At 35.5% G+C, this 15575-nt stretch overlaps 1 protein-coding gene across 1 annotated transcript in view; it reads right to left on the bottom strand.

Annotated features, from left to right (window-relative positions):
• LOC148951539 (structural maintenance of chromosomes protein 5-like) overlaps positions 1-15575 on the bottom strand; it is a 162329-nt gene that overhangs the window by 74408 nt on the left and 72346 nt on the right. The window contains exons 6-9 of the mRNA XM_089090325.1: positions 9171-9288; positions 5811-5939; positions 4221-4419; positions 949-1080 (exon numbers count right to left, since the gene is read on the bottom strand). Coding sequence (XP_088946451.1) covers positions 949-1080; positions 4221-4419; positions 5811-5939; positions 9171-9288 — 578 coding nt within the window. The remainder of the gene's footprint in view (positions 1-948; positions 1081-4220; positions 4420-5810; positions 5940-9170; positions 9289-15575) is intronic.

Here is a 15575-nt window from a genome sequence, read left to right as displayed (position 1 = left end):
ATTTAGAGACATCCATTTGGCAAAAGAAAAGTAAAAATTTTTATGCAAATTTTGTTTACTTATTCAATGACGGTGAGCCAAAATAAAAGCTGCATTAACTAAAAAACGATCAGAAATTAAATAAAAGAAAACAAGTTTTTTAAACTGAAAGTAAGGAGCGACATCAAAACTTAAAACGAACAGAAATTATTTCATATATGAAAGGGGCTGTCCCCTCCTCAACGCCTCGCTCTGTATGCTAAAGTTTGACTCTGTCACACAACTTTATTTTATTAAACAATAAAAAACTTTTGCATAAAGAGCGAGGCGTTGAGGAGGGGACCGCCCCTTTCATATACGAAATAGTTTCTGTTCGTTTTAAGTTTTAATGTCGCTCCTTACTTTCAGTTAAAAAAACTGTTTTTTTTATTTAATATATACATAGGACGAATCTGACAGCTTCACATAAAGGATAACGTATAAACCCTAACCAGTTTTAAGTGTAATGTAATGTATATATATATATATATATATATATATATATATATATATATATATATATATATATATATATATATATATATATATATATATATATATATATATATATATATATATATATATATAAAATATATATAAGACGAATCTGAAAAAATGACGGCTTCACATAAAGGATAACGTATAAAACTTAACCAGTTTTAAGTGTAATGTTGTTTTTAAACTTTTTGTATATTTTTATTCTTTCTGTTTTTCAGCCCAAAATTTGAATTAGGCCCCTCAGAGGTAGTAATAGTAATTTTTGGAAATAAATATCTTATCTTACGATACTCGTATGACCCCAAACTGATAATACATCAGGGGCAAGGAAGCTCTCCCCTTTCCATTGGAAGCTCTCCCCTTTCAAACCTTCTTCCCCTCATATAAAGTAATGGCATAAGGTCTACACTAATCACTCAACAGAGTACTCACCTTGCATTCCACGTTTAGACTGGTTGATCATTCCAATTAACTGTTCTCTTTTGTTTCCATAATCACTAATCATTCTCTGTAAATTGTTAATCTTTGTTTTAACCTCTTCAATTTCTGGTTGGAAATCCACTCCTAAAATCACATGAAATGAATAATAGTGACTTCCATTTTAATTACGCTCCAAAAAAATTGATCTAATTTTTTTTTCGTTTCAAATAATTTTGCGATAATCCTTTTCAGTATAAGACTGAACTTAAAAAAGAAAAAAGAAGAAAGGATCAAATATCATTAATAAGCATAGATACAGGATCTGTTCCAAAAGCTCATTACCGTTAACAATATCTATTATCATAAGCACAACACCGTATATTATAAACTTACGCAAAATACAGACGACACCACGTTTTGAACTTTCAATGACCTCCATAAATATTTTCTTTATAGATGGCAAGTAGAATGCAAAATGAAAAAAATGGCCCTCTAAAAGGCTAATAAAAAAAGGTCTGAAAATTTGAGCAAAAAATATTACATATTGACTATTCAACAAAACAAAACGTGTGTAAGAACTTAAAACTGACATTTGTTCACAAAAAAAGTGGATTCTAAGGGTCTAGAGCAGTGGTTCCCAATCGATTTCGGGCCATGCCACACCTCGGCATTTCCAAAATTCTGATGCTTCCCCTCGGGATATTTAAATTTTGTAATTCAAAATTTTACGTGTATTCACCCGAAGGAAGTTTAAAAGGCCATTAACTTGATAATTTTTTCGGATCGTCCTCTAGGCATATTTTATGCTTTAGAAAAATATTATCTCTATAAGACACCTTTTATACAATGACTAGGCCGATATCAAATCCGTTGATTTTTGAATTATAATGGAGTCGCCATCAAGCCATGGCTAATTGGAGAAAAAGCCAATACAGATAGTCTGAGTGAGAGGCAAAGCTCTAATAAGCCTTTTTCAGAATTGTATTAAAATGATGTCATTTTCCTTATTACAACCTTGTTACAATACTATCGCTTATCTTTTTTGCTCTTTAAATGCCAGAGTATGACGTCATTCACACGAAAATGTTTTTTTTTTGTTGTTTTTCTTTTTTCAAAATTAAGGCTCTACAATATAGTCAGCCAAAGGGTCCTGCCCATGACCCACCAAAATATTGTCACGCCCCACCGGCGAGGCTCCTACCCAACGTTGGGAATCATGGATATCGAGGATAGTTAAAACGGGGAGAAAAATTCGAATGAAAAAAAAAATCATGTGAAGAGCATAAGCTGAATAATAAATAAAATCAAAAGCTTGATACAGTTATGGTAATTTAAAAACGGTAAACTTAACTTACTAAGTTCCCCTAAAAATAAAGGGGCAGGGGGCTTCAGGAATAATTTTGTATCAAAGGTTATTTTAATCAGGAATAACGGTGCCATCACCTGCCAATATGCTGATAGTGCTGGCAATAATCTCTTATTTTGAATTTACGCCATATACGAATGAAGCCAAGTTTTGGGCCTTATGCGACCTTAATAGGTTGCGTAATAGGTCTTTTCTTTATAGATGCCAAGCATGACCGCCATACATTACAAATTTACGCAATATTAAAATGAAACCACGTTTTTGGGTTTAACTGATTTAGACAGTCCTTATAAGTTTTTTTCTTTATAAATGGCAAGCAGTTGTTTGTAATCCAAAAGCCCCGTATTATAAATTTACACAAAACGGAAGTGAAACCATATTTGGACCTTAAACTATCTAAAGAGTCCTTATAAGACTTTCTTTGTAGATAGCAAGAAGAAGGCCATCTATTATAAATTTACTCAAAATACATTTGAAACCACGTTTTGGGACTTGAACGATATAAGCAGTCCTTATAGGTCTTCTTTCTATTAATGGCAAGCAGAATGCCACATATTATGAATTTACGCAAAACACGAGTGAAACCAAGTTTTGGACCTTATAATATTTAAACAATCTCTATAAGTGTTACCGTACAAATTTGCTTAAAATACATTTGAAACCACTTGTTGAAACTTAAAACAATCTCCATTCCTCTTTTTTTTATAGATGCCAAGCAGAACGTCGTACATTATAGATTTAATCTAAATACATTTGAAATCACGTGTTGATACTTATACAATCTCCATATGTCCTTTCTTTATAGATGGCAAGCAGAACGCCAAACATTATAAATTCAATCTAAATACATTTGAAACCACGTGTTGAAACTTAAAAAATCTCCATACGTCTTTTCTTTATAGATGCCAAGCAGAACGTCGTACATTATAAATTTAATCTAAATACATTTGAAACCACGTGTTGAAACTTAAACAATCTCCATATGTCCTTTGCTTATAGATGGCAAGCAGAACGCCAAACATTATAAATTCAATCTAAATACATTTGAAATCACGTGTTGAAACTTAAACAATCTCCATACGTCTTTTCTTTATAGATGGCAAGCAGAACGCTATACATTATAAATTTAATCTAAATACATTTGAAATCACGTGTTGAAACTTAAAAAATCTCCATACGTCTTTTCTTTATAGATGGCAAGCAGAACGCTATACATTATAAATTTAATCTAAATACATTTGAAATCACGTGTTGAAACTTAAACAATCGTTGTTGAAACTTAAACTTAAATTGCAAACTTGTGATTAACAAGTACAGAATGGATTACAAACAAAACCACTTTGTTTGAATTAATTAACTCACAAGACACTTCCATTGAACTTTCGATAAACAAACCTTCTCCCCATATAAGTGTTATTTTAGCCCTTTCCCCGTTGGCTTGTGTTATTCCACAGCTATCCTACATATTTGACAAGAATCCAAGGCTAGTGTAAAAGTTTTGTTGGATGACAATTGACTTTTGGAGCGGAATAAATTAGAAATAAGAGATGTTTGAAGTTCAGTACTAGAAGTTACCGGAGTAAAAAGTAAAACATAATTTCTTTTTATTTCAATAATGGGATGTAAGGTCCCCTCCTCCCCTCTTAACAAAAGATAATAATCCCCTGATTGAGTGGTAACTAAGCCCATCCAAACCAATAAAATTACAATTTACACTTTTCTCAAATATTTAAATTTTTTAAAAGGAATGATCATTATTGTTGTTTCCTTGACATTTAATTTATACTATTTCAATAAGCTTTAAATTAATATTTCAACAGTCTTAAATAAATAATACAAAAAAAATTATTGCCCTTGCTAAAATATGTTGAATTTTATAAATATTCATTGATAGGCAATTGAAAAAACTGTGTTCTACCTGAATTTTCGGCAAGACTTAATTGGTTTCTATCTCTCTGAATCAAGTTCTTTAAACTTGCAATTTCTACTCGAATCTTTTCATTTTCTTCCGCGGAGGTTTCACAAATACTCTTTTCATCTTTGATTTTTTCATTTAGATCAGCCATCTCTTGACGCTTTCTAGATAAAATTCGGCTTTTTTCGGTTATATTAGCTTCCTGGAAGAAAAAAAAATTGAAACTTAAAATGATTTTAAAAATCATATATTGAACAAATAAACTTCCACAGCGGGAGAAATCTTACAAGAGTAGAAATTCAAGTCGTTTCCAAATAAGCAAATTGATTGTTCCCGTTCAATTTTTAAAGATGCCCGACGAGTCCTAATGACGCCACTGCTCTGGAAACTCAGTGATAGTAAAATAACCCGGTTCATCTGTGAGATTTCGCAAGCGTTGCTCGCCCCCCCGTTCGGCCAAAGAAATAACGCTACCGAAAAAGAAATAGTGGGAAAATAAACTGATAACCAAGTGATTTTTTTTTTTTACAGAATTATTTCCTTTTACTTTTAATCAGTCTACCTTTTCCTTTACTTTAATTGGTTAAACGTTTAATTTAACTGGAATTTCCAAATTAAAAAGTCGCGAATTTCAGTTTTGTTATGACAATGCAAAAAGGCAGTCTAGCCATTTTTTTTTTCTTTTTTTTTTTGGCTTTTATAATTGAACCATAGACAAGATCAGTCCACAGGCTATATTTCACCTCATCCGACATTCACGTGATGACGAAAATCGAGCCAGAAGCTATGACTTACTTCCTCGTCCCCTGAAAATTGTCAGATAAGACTGTACTTTTCGGGCCTTAGGTCTTTTATATACCTCCATAAATAATTCAAGCATAATTTTTCCAAAGTGGTATTTTTCAAAATTAGTTGTCTCATGTCGAACTAAACTGAAGTTAGTTTCCGATCCCTTGGCATGCAGGGCCACGGAATTTTAAAGCTCGTCAAAAAAGGCTAAAAAAGGCTCGTCAAAAAAGGCTAAGAGTCAAAATCTGTGTTTTTGGTTTGTTTTTATTTAGGTTTTGATTGTGACTTACACTTGAATAGCATAGAACAGTATTTTTTTCCCCTAAAAAGAAAAAAATTAATTTCTGATGAATTTCCTGGTTATCTGCTCTTGTTCTGTAAAACGGATTTAGATAGCACGCCAGAAATAACAGACAGGACTGAAAAAAAGTCCTTGGAGTTGACCATAAAAAAGAGATACAGCAGCTTTTTGGTAAATCTTAGCAAAACAAAATGACTTTTTTTCTAATTCAGGAGCTTTTTTGTTACTGAAATATCCAAATTACTTGCAACACTGCTAGTAAGGAATTTTCATCAGACTTGAAGGAATATTAGTTGATAGAAACGTCAACTTGACGGGCCTTGACTACACAGACGACGTAAACCTTCTTTCGTCGAATCCAACCTCAGCCTAAAATCTAATCATTTAGATTCGTTAATTTACTCAATCATCAATTACATGTTCGGAACAGATCTAAAGATTGTCTTATATTGTTTACTAGAATAATATCAACAACAAAAATTTGAAGAGCAGCTGAGCATTACCTGAGTTACCACTTCTCGCTGCGTTTGCTGAAATTTGTTTTTCACATTAGAAATATTCTGTCTCAGTGGGGCAAGACGGTATTCAACTGATTCAATTTCTTTTCGTTTTTCGTCCAACTGTTGCTTCAGCTGTAGAATAAATGGCACATCAATATAATAAATTTAGACAAAATTCAAGGTATATTTCATACACTGTTAACTCACACTTTAATATACATTTTACTAATATTGAAATTACTAATTATTTGGAATACAGGGCAGGCTAAACTACTTGAACTTGTGTTTGTCTTTACCAGAGGTCTTTATCTGATCAGAAAAGCTTTTCTAACAACGCTCATTATAACTGACCAGCTTCAATGTTATAATCAAGATTATCCCAAAGGGATATGGAAAAGAAAAACGACCTTACCCCATACTTATGTTTGGTGTATGCTTTATGTATTGGTGCGTGATAATTATGTTCATTTTAAAAACCCTCAGGGATATAAGTAGGGGAGAGACGCCTTAGGGCTGTCTCCAAACCCCACTATTTTTAGTTATGTTCGCACACTTTTCAAGTAATTACCCTTTATTTGCTGATTTGACTAATTTTTCCACCTCCTCCCCTATCTCCAGATTAGTTTAAAAATATGTGCCTGTGGACATTAATCTAATGATCGACAAAGTCATTCAGATAGGATAAACAGTGTGATATAGTAAAAACTGAAAACTTTCAATCAAAGCCATATCCCGGGGGAGGAGGTTGAATCCTCCTCCTTTTAAAGCCAATAAGCCTAATTTTCAAGAGCCTCTTACTCACCAATATCTACGATTAGCAAAATCGAATGATACTCGTAATATTGGGCGTCCAATACTAATATTGTCACTTATTTAAGTCTTATTTTCATATTTTTTACTTATTTACGTTTTATTTACTTTTTACATCTGTCACTTATTTACATTAGCTATTTTGTTTGCCTAACGGTATATCACACAATAACCAACACAAAAATATGGCTCGATCCCGCTTTTTAGACTATAATGGATGAAAGGTTAAGATGGCTGGGCCCCGTTTTACGACCGAAGGATGATATATTGCCAAAATTTTGCTGTTTGGTCATCCATCCCTCCGCCAAACGAAAACCAGATCATTCCCATGCGGGGTGGGAAGAATTCATAAGAAAGGGCTTAAAAGCAATCCCACAGGAGGGAGCAAAGAGTTAAGTTTTAAATAGGATGGGGTGGAGAAGCATGCGAAGCTTTACTGGTCTTGCAACGAGTTGTTAGCCATAGCAGTAGTAGTAGCGTCCTGTATCGACCCTGTTAGTCTTCGATTTACAATAACATAGTTATTAAGATTGACCTTCTTACCATCATGCGAGTGTTATGTTAAAACAGGGCTATCTTATGCCCAAATATAGTGTTGGTTTTGACCAGAACGTCGTACCAACACAGTTTTAACCAAATTTGCCAAAGCGGGGATACCATCTATCCCTTTTTTTGCCAACCTGGGTATAAAACCTGCCTATTGCGTAGATATCAAACCTAGAGTTCGAACCTCACCCGGGGCAACTTTTTGGTGTCGCTGGTTATTTGGTTTGGAACGGGGTCAATGGTGTGACCCTGTTAGCTCTGCCAGAGTCAACCCAGCTCTAAAGGGGTACCTGGAGAAATCTGGGGGAAAAACACGGGAAGCGGCAGATGATTTTTCCCTAACCACGGATTGTACTCACGGCCGAAGGCATAGAATCAGGAAATCAGTACCTGCGCAACGCAGACAATTGGTCAGCATGCGAATTATTTATTTTTTTTAAGTTTAATGCGTAGATATACAGCATTTTTATTATACATATTAAATAGTGATTTTACTACCTTAGAACAAACGTTCCTTTTTTTCTTTTTTGCAAAAGATTTTTTTCTTTTTTTATGGATAGAAAAGTAATGTCTACGTCCCGTGGCGGTTCAGCTGGTTTGATCTTAGCTTGGTAATATTGGACAGAGAGTTCGACCTCCACTTCAACAATCCACTGCAGGGCTGACGCAAGGATATCAGTAATCAAGAAGCGTCGTTAATTCAATACACACATACAGGTAACCAATAAATTTCTAGTACAGGTATAAATAAAATTATAGACACATATACCTATTAAATTATACAATATTAAATTAACAATATAAATTACACATTCAAAACTGCGCTGTCTCAGCGAGGAACAAGAGCTCCGTTTTTTTTTTTTTTTTTTTTTTTTTTTTCAAAGGTAAATATGGAAAGAAAAGTAATAAATGAACTTATATAGCATGCATAAATTAAGTTATATATGCAATTATGCATATACTTTCAAATCACACGGTGTTAAATTATGAACTTGGCCTCAATGCCTAAATAGCAATAAAAAAGTAGGAAGCCCATCCTACACCTGAAAAAAAGTGAAAGGATCATTATAATATAAGAATAGAAAGATTAAAAACAAAAATGAGATTGGTACAATTACGCCATATAAAGCAAACGAGCAGGAAAGGTGTATACGCAACAATTGATTAATCATAATCATAGAAAATCACAACAATTATGAGGAAAGAGTGGGCCCAGTGTGGGGGCTTCGTGGCGACAACTAACAATGTCCAAACTCAGCCATGAGACCCGTCTTCACCCTTATTAAGCCTCGAATGACGGAATTGAACCAAGTGAGAGAGATACCTTGACAAAATCTTGATAAATCCTAGCACCGACATAAAATAAACAAGACAACACAGGTATAGAAAAACTAAGAGTTTATTAGCAAAGAAGAGAACTTTATTTAATTATTTTAAGTTATTTCATTATAATTGAAAATTCAACATTTACTATTTACAATTTCAGAAATGTTGATCAAATCTTGTTCTTGTTCTGTAAGTGAAATTTCATTATTATTAAAGAAAAGCAGGCATTCTAACTAATATAGTAAGGCTAACATGTTCCTACTTGAAATAATCCAATAGTATTATTAAAGAATTGGGGTATACACCCCTTTACTAGGATTCAACATAATACAAGTAAGAATTAGCAAGGAACATATTAGACTTGCATTCTGTAAGCGTGCAACAAGCTTCAGAAAAGCTATAACCTCAAATGCCTTCCATTGCCATTGTGTCTCCCTCTTATTTGCCAAACAAACCAAGCTAAATTCGATAGTTTTAAGAAAGATTTTACAGATGTTTACACGAAAGTTTATCGGGTTTAATTACCCTTCGAGGGCCATTGGCTTGAACCGGATTTTACCAAATTCATAGCAAGTTCATAATAAATCTAAATTGAAAGGACATTTCTTACACCAAATCTCTCATTCCTTTAGCGCTTGGTACAGGATACCTGCAAAGAAAAGAAACAAAAACTAGACTTACTAAGCTTGCTTTCTTTTTGGCATCCTTATACTCTACAATCTCCTTCTTCTTCTCTAAAACATCTATATCTTCTTCAATTTGTTTGTACATCCTATAAGCACTAGCCTCTTTCCCAATCCTGGAATAAAAGAACACAGTAATTTCAGAAACAAAACTAGCATCAAAAGAATCTATGGAATTACATTCATACGGACGAAAAAATTGAGCACCAGTACCCTTTTTACGAAATAAAATAAATTTTGCGACAAACTGGTACCACGTTCAGTTATTTTGTCTCGAACTTGACCAGTCCGTTTACGAGAAAGTCGTCAGACGGACCTGATGGGGAGGTTCCCTCCAGTCATGAAAAAGTCGTCCGACAGACCTAAGGAGAGATTTCCTCAAGAAGAAATTCCTATGTACATGTCTGGCCTAAAAGAAGCTTGGGTTGATCACCAATTGGATATCTGTCATTTTGAAAAATTATAGACTATGTTCATAAGCCCATGTTCATAATAAACGTGAGTTATAAACTAGGACCCGAAACAGGAAAGGATTTCCGAAGGAAAGGAAAGGAAAGGAAACAGGAAAGGATTTCCGAAGGACCCGAAGGAAAGGATTTCAAAAGGAGTAATAGTTAAAATAGAAAAATTAAAATAAAAAAAAAGGAGTAATAGAACTAAAGATATTTGTCATGTTGCTACTTTCTAACAAAGTATGGGCAGTGATAGGAGTGATTTCAACTTGACACAAAACTACAACAAATGTTTAGGCCTCAATTTATCAATCCTTTATGAAATCAGTAGATTCTCGTCGAGGTAGGAGGGGAGGGGGTGTCTGATTTTAGAAGAAAATTTTAATTTCTATTAGGCATATATGTGATGGCTGCATTTTGATATCTCTTCTTACATTTTTCCCAGAGAACCCCCAGACTCTCAATATCCCTTTCGACAAAAATTTTAACAGAAGAAAAATAAATTTTTGCGGCGATAGTTTTCAACATATTGGACCCCCCCCCCTTGCTGTAGGAAAACTCCACATCGATTGCTTGACTCCAAAAATAATCTCAGATTAATTCAACCTGAACATCAAACGCGACAAATAATAAAAGGGCCTCATGTTCTAACTAGATGACACTTACCCTCCATGGTACTTAGACTAGGTATCATATTTTTGGTTCTAGACCTTTACCCTCCCCCACCCCCGTGGAAATTCCGTAGGGGAAAGGAATTTGGGTACTTGTGTATTATGCGACCTTCACTCAAGTTTACACTGTGTGAAACTCGAGAACAAACCGGTTTCTTCGTTAGTTTTTTTTCAGCTTAGCGCGAGACAAGACAAAGACAAGTGACAGAACATATGGGAAATATATAATTTGGGCTATACATTTGCACATTGGGAAAGTGGGTAAAGTATTTTGACAGTTTGAATTCAGAAAACAATTCTTTCTAGGTATATGGCCACTAACAAATTACAGACTAGTCTCAATGATTTTGGAATTTGTGAATTTCAACCAATGAAATTTTGCTTGAGAGTCGTCCAGTTACCGAGTGACAGGTTGCTTAAGGCAGCTTATGAAAATTTACTCTCGCAGGGGAAGAAAAGATCATGGTCACTAAAAATAAAAGACATTTTCGACAAACAGGGTTTTCTTTTGTTATTATTAGGTTAATGTACTGTTTTATTTAAGTGTTTTATGATGATCGCTGATCAAAGTTTATGTTGTTTGTGCCTTTCATTTATGATATTTTACTGTGTTCATGGCCGTATATTTGGCTTTAAAACACACTTATCTATCTATCTAATATGCAGAATAATTGTACCTAACACACTTTGCAGGCAGACCCGCTCTACTTTACCCCCCCCCCCCCAATGTGCAAATCTATAGCCCAAATCTGATTCAAAAGTAACGAAGAAGTTGGCGAAAAAACGGGTTTTTTCTAGAGTTTTACACAGCGTAAACTTGAGTGAGTGGTGCATAATACACAAGTACCAAAATTCCTTCCCCCTACGGAAATTAAAAAAAAAACTTAAATAAAATTCTCAAATTTTGAAAGCCTTATTTTCCATCAGGGGGTATTTTCCGCGGGGTATTTACCGGGGAGTATTTTCCACTGGGGGGGGTATTTTCCACGGGGGGAGGGTATTTTCCGCGGGGTTTATTTTCCGCGGGAGGGGGGTTAATCGCCGGCCACGTATATTTTTTATGATTCAAGGTGTTGTTGTTACATTCTTCAAAAGAAATGTTAAAAAATTTCGTCAAATACACCGCATCAAATATAATGACTGAAAAATTAAATTGATGCACCTTGTTCTAATTTCCATCCGTCAAACCCTGGCCCAGAGCTACATACAATCAACCTGAGATAGGTTGCGTAGGCTACTTTGTTGCTAAGGGGCCTTCTGCTATTGCACCGCTCCCCTATTATGTCCAGATTTGTTTTAATTGCTCCTTAATTTGCGCCTTGTTCCAATTTTCATGTGTGAAACCCGGGCTTGGAGCTATATACGATCAACCTGAGGTAGGTTACGTAGGCTGCTTTGTTGCTATGGGGCCTTATGGTTATTGAAGCACTTTCCTATTATGTCCACATTTGCTATAATTGCGCCTTAATTTACGCCTTGTTCTAATTTCCATCTCTCAAATTCTGGCCTGGAGCTATATACGATCAACCTGAGGTAGGTTGCGCAGGCTACTTTGTTGCTATGGGGTCTTCCAGCTGGTGGCCGGCGTTTACCCCCCCCCCCCGCCGATTACACCTCGCGGAAAATACCCCCACCCCCACGGAAAATACCCCCCATGGAAAATGAGGCTTTCCAAATTTGAGAATTTGAAATAAAAAATTTGAAATAAAATTCTCAAATTTGGAAAGCCTTATTTTCCACGGGTAGGCATTTTCCGGTAGGAGGGGGTATTTTACGCGGGGGGGGGGGGTATTTTCCATTTTTTTCCAGCCGAGGTATTTTCGGGGGGGGGGAATGCCTACAACCCTTCCAGCTATTGCACCACTTCCCTATCATGTCCAGATTTTCACGAATTTCAGACAGATTTCAGATGTTTTTGGAAGGGTGTTGAATAACGTAACTATTTATTATTACCACAACGCTGAAAGCTTTAGCTTTTCGCGCAAAATAACGCGCTAAGTAGCACAAAATTATACTCAGTGAATAACGCACGTTTTTTTGTTTCAGAATCGAGGGCGTTAGGTTTAGCCCGCCTGACTAATAGTTCGCTCAAGAAAAAACGTTTTCCGAAACGAAACGTCTAACGAAAATAGTTTACGAAAGAATACAAACGACATCCCTTTTATCCGTAAACACTTCACGCACAGATAGGTACAAGCAGGAGCACCAAACAGGGAATTAGAATATAAAATATTCTAGAATTAGAATATTTTTCAAGAAGATGGGGACAGAGGCCTAATTTAGTCAAAATCCTGGGGAGGGGGCAAAGTTGGAACCAATTTTCCAAAATAATGTGAAAATGATAGTAAAAACTAAAAAAAAACAATTCGGTACCATAAAGGTACTATTTAGTACTATAAAAGTACTATAAAGTACCTTTACAATAAAGTGGAAACTTCTGATAAAGAGAATCTGGGTTGGGCTGTTGATCACCTGTAAACTTCTGATAAAGAGAATTCGGGTTGGGTTGTTGACCGCCGAGTTTTATTCTAGATAGGGAATTTTATTGTTTTATTCTAAGAAGTGGGGTTGTTGGTTTGTTGATAATTTACAGCTCTTGTATATTATTTGTTTTGTACAATAAAACACATAGTTTATAGTGAAAGAGACTCTTTTACCTCCTCCATGAGAACCCATAACTGAATGATTCGGCTACGTTACCAAAACGCTTACCAAAGTAAACCCTTTATCAGAAGAAAGAAAAGGTTTACAAAAGTACTATAATGGTAAATATCATAGGCAGCGCAATTGCGCTGCCTAAGTAAAGAACGATGTTGGCGCAATGTATTATTTTTTTTTCCTTAGACCAGGGCACTTCGTATCGAAGGAGTTGTCGTAGAAACTTCGAAAAGAGCTCATTCGATTGGAAATTGGAACGGCTTGGAATGGCCTTTTTTAATAGTCGAAAGTGATTTGAAGGCAACTAACACCCCTTCCATGCCCATCATTTCCCCAAACGCATCCAGTCAAAATTTTGAGATAGCCATTTTGATCACCGTAGTTGATTTCCCGATAGAGATTATGTTTTTCAGGAGGACACTCCCCCCCACCCCTCAGGGCAAGGGTCGTAAGTTATGCCCTGGGGGCATATAAGGTTTTTATAGAAAGCTTTGTCGTAGAAACTTGAAAAAGTGTTCATTCGATTGAAAATTCAAAGGGCTAGAGCTCTTTTTAATAGTCAAAAGTGATTAGAGGGCAACTAACCCCCCTCTCACACCCACCTTTCCCCGAACACATCCAATCAAAATTTTGAGATATCCATTTTGTTCAACGTAGCTGAAAGTTCTGGAAATTAGGTCTTTCAAGATGACAACCCCCCCCCCTACAGCCCTCAGAGAAAGGGTTGTAAGTTATGCCCCGGGGGCATATAAGGTTTCTATAGAAAGCGTTGTCGTAGAAACTTCAAAAAGGGCTCATTCGATTTGAAATTGAAATGGCTAGTGTCCTTTTTAATAGTCGAAATTGATTGGAGAGCCACTAACCCCCTCTCACGCCCACCATTTCCCCAAATACATCCAATCAAAATTTTGAGATAGCCATTTTTTCAACGTAGATGAAAGTTCAGGAAATTATAACTTTGAGGTTGACAAACCCCTCAGGGCAAGGGTTGTAAGTTATACCCTAGGGGCATATAAGGTTTTTATAGAAAGATTTGTCGCAGAAATTTGAAAAAGGGCTCATTCGATTGGAAATTCAGAAGGCTAGTAGCTTTTTTAATAGTCGAATGTAATTGGAGGGTAACTAGCCCCCTCTCACGCCCACCATTTCTGCAAACACATGCAATAAAAATTTTCAGATAGCCATTTTGTTCAACATAGTTGAAACATCTGGAAATTAGGTCTTTGAGGATGATAACCCCCTCAGAGCACTCAGGGCAAGGGTCTTATTAAAATTTTTAGATAGACATTTTCTTCAACGTAGTTGAAAGTTCTGAAAATTGTGTCTTTGAGGATGACAAACTCCCCAAAACCCTTACGGCAAGGGTTGTAAGTTATACCCTGGGGGCATACAAGGTTTTTATAGAAAGCGTTTTCGTAGAGACTTCAAAAAGGACTCATTCAATTGGAAATTGAAAGGGCTAGTGGTCTTTTAAATAGTCGAAAGTAATTGGAGGGCAACTAACCCCCCTCTGATCCCCACCATTTCCCAAACACATCCAATCAAAATTTTAAGATAGCCATTTTGTTCAACGTAGATGAAAGTTCCAGAAATTAGGTTTTTGAAGATGGCAACCCCCCCCCCCCCCCCAGCCTTTAAGGCAATGGCTGTATGTTATGCCCTGGGGGTATATAAGGTTTTTTTCGAAAATGTTGCCATAGAAACTTCAAAAAAGGCTCATTCAATTGGAAATTGAAAGGGCTAGTGCCCTTTTTCATAGGCTAGTCGAAATTGATTGGAGGGCAACTAAACCCCCTCTCATGCCCACCATTTCCCCAAACACATCCAATCAAACAAGTGCTATCTAAAAGCCAGAATATTATTTGTACTTTACTGAAAAAAATTCTTTTAAATGTTTTCACTTCTATATCTTTAAGAGATCAAAAATTAATTAAGATTTTAAGGAATAAATATCAGCATATGTAAATTAAACTGAAAATGCACATTTTTTCAGTAAATTCATTTGAATTTTTTTCAGTGAAGTACAAAATATATTCTGGCTTTTAGAAAGCATAGGGCTTAGAACCCTACTCAGATTAGTTTCTGCTCGTTTTGAGTTTGACTTATTTTAATTTCTTTTTGTTTTGGGTTTCATTTATTTATTGATACTGATTTGTGTTAGTTGTATGCTTGATAGATTATTTGATTCCTTTTTTTGTTCATTTTTGGTTCTTTACTTTTTTTTTGAAAAACTTGTTTTGTGCAAAAAGTTTTTTTGACTAATGTACTAAAAAAACTGATCTTTTTCTGTTGATGATCTTATTCTGATACCTTAAAATTGACAAGATTTTGTAAGAAAATAAACTTCAGTTTGGGGGGGGGGGCAAACTGAGGTCTTGGGGGAGGAGGGCAAACCGAGGTCTGGGAGGGGTAGTTGCTCTCTCTCCTGCCCATAACAAATTACGCCCCTGGAAGGGGGGCAATACAAATGAAAGCACATTTCCTGGCCTAACCTTATCAAACCATTAGGGGTTTACCAATTCTTAAGGATTGCAGCACGAAGGGGGGGGTAAGCATTTTTTTTATTCAGCACATCAACGTTTCGCAAATTATTGACATTTTCTCCATAAATTTTCATCTCAG

The sequence above is a fragment of the Artemia sp. Qi Xiang Cuo genome, chromosome 6, assembly GCF_049724085.1.
Source record: "Artemia sp. Qi Xiang Cuo chromosome 6, ASM4972408v1, whole genome shotgun sequence".
NCBI lineage: Eukaryota > Metazoa > Arthropoda > Branchiopoda > Anostraca > Artemiidae > Artemia > Artemia sp. Qi Xiang Cuo.
The sequence above is the reverse complement of the archived record's forward strand: the minus strand, read 5'-3'. Positions and strand labels throughout refer to the sequence as shown.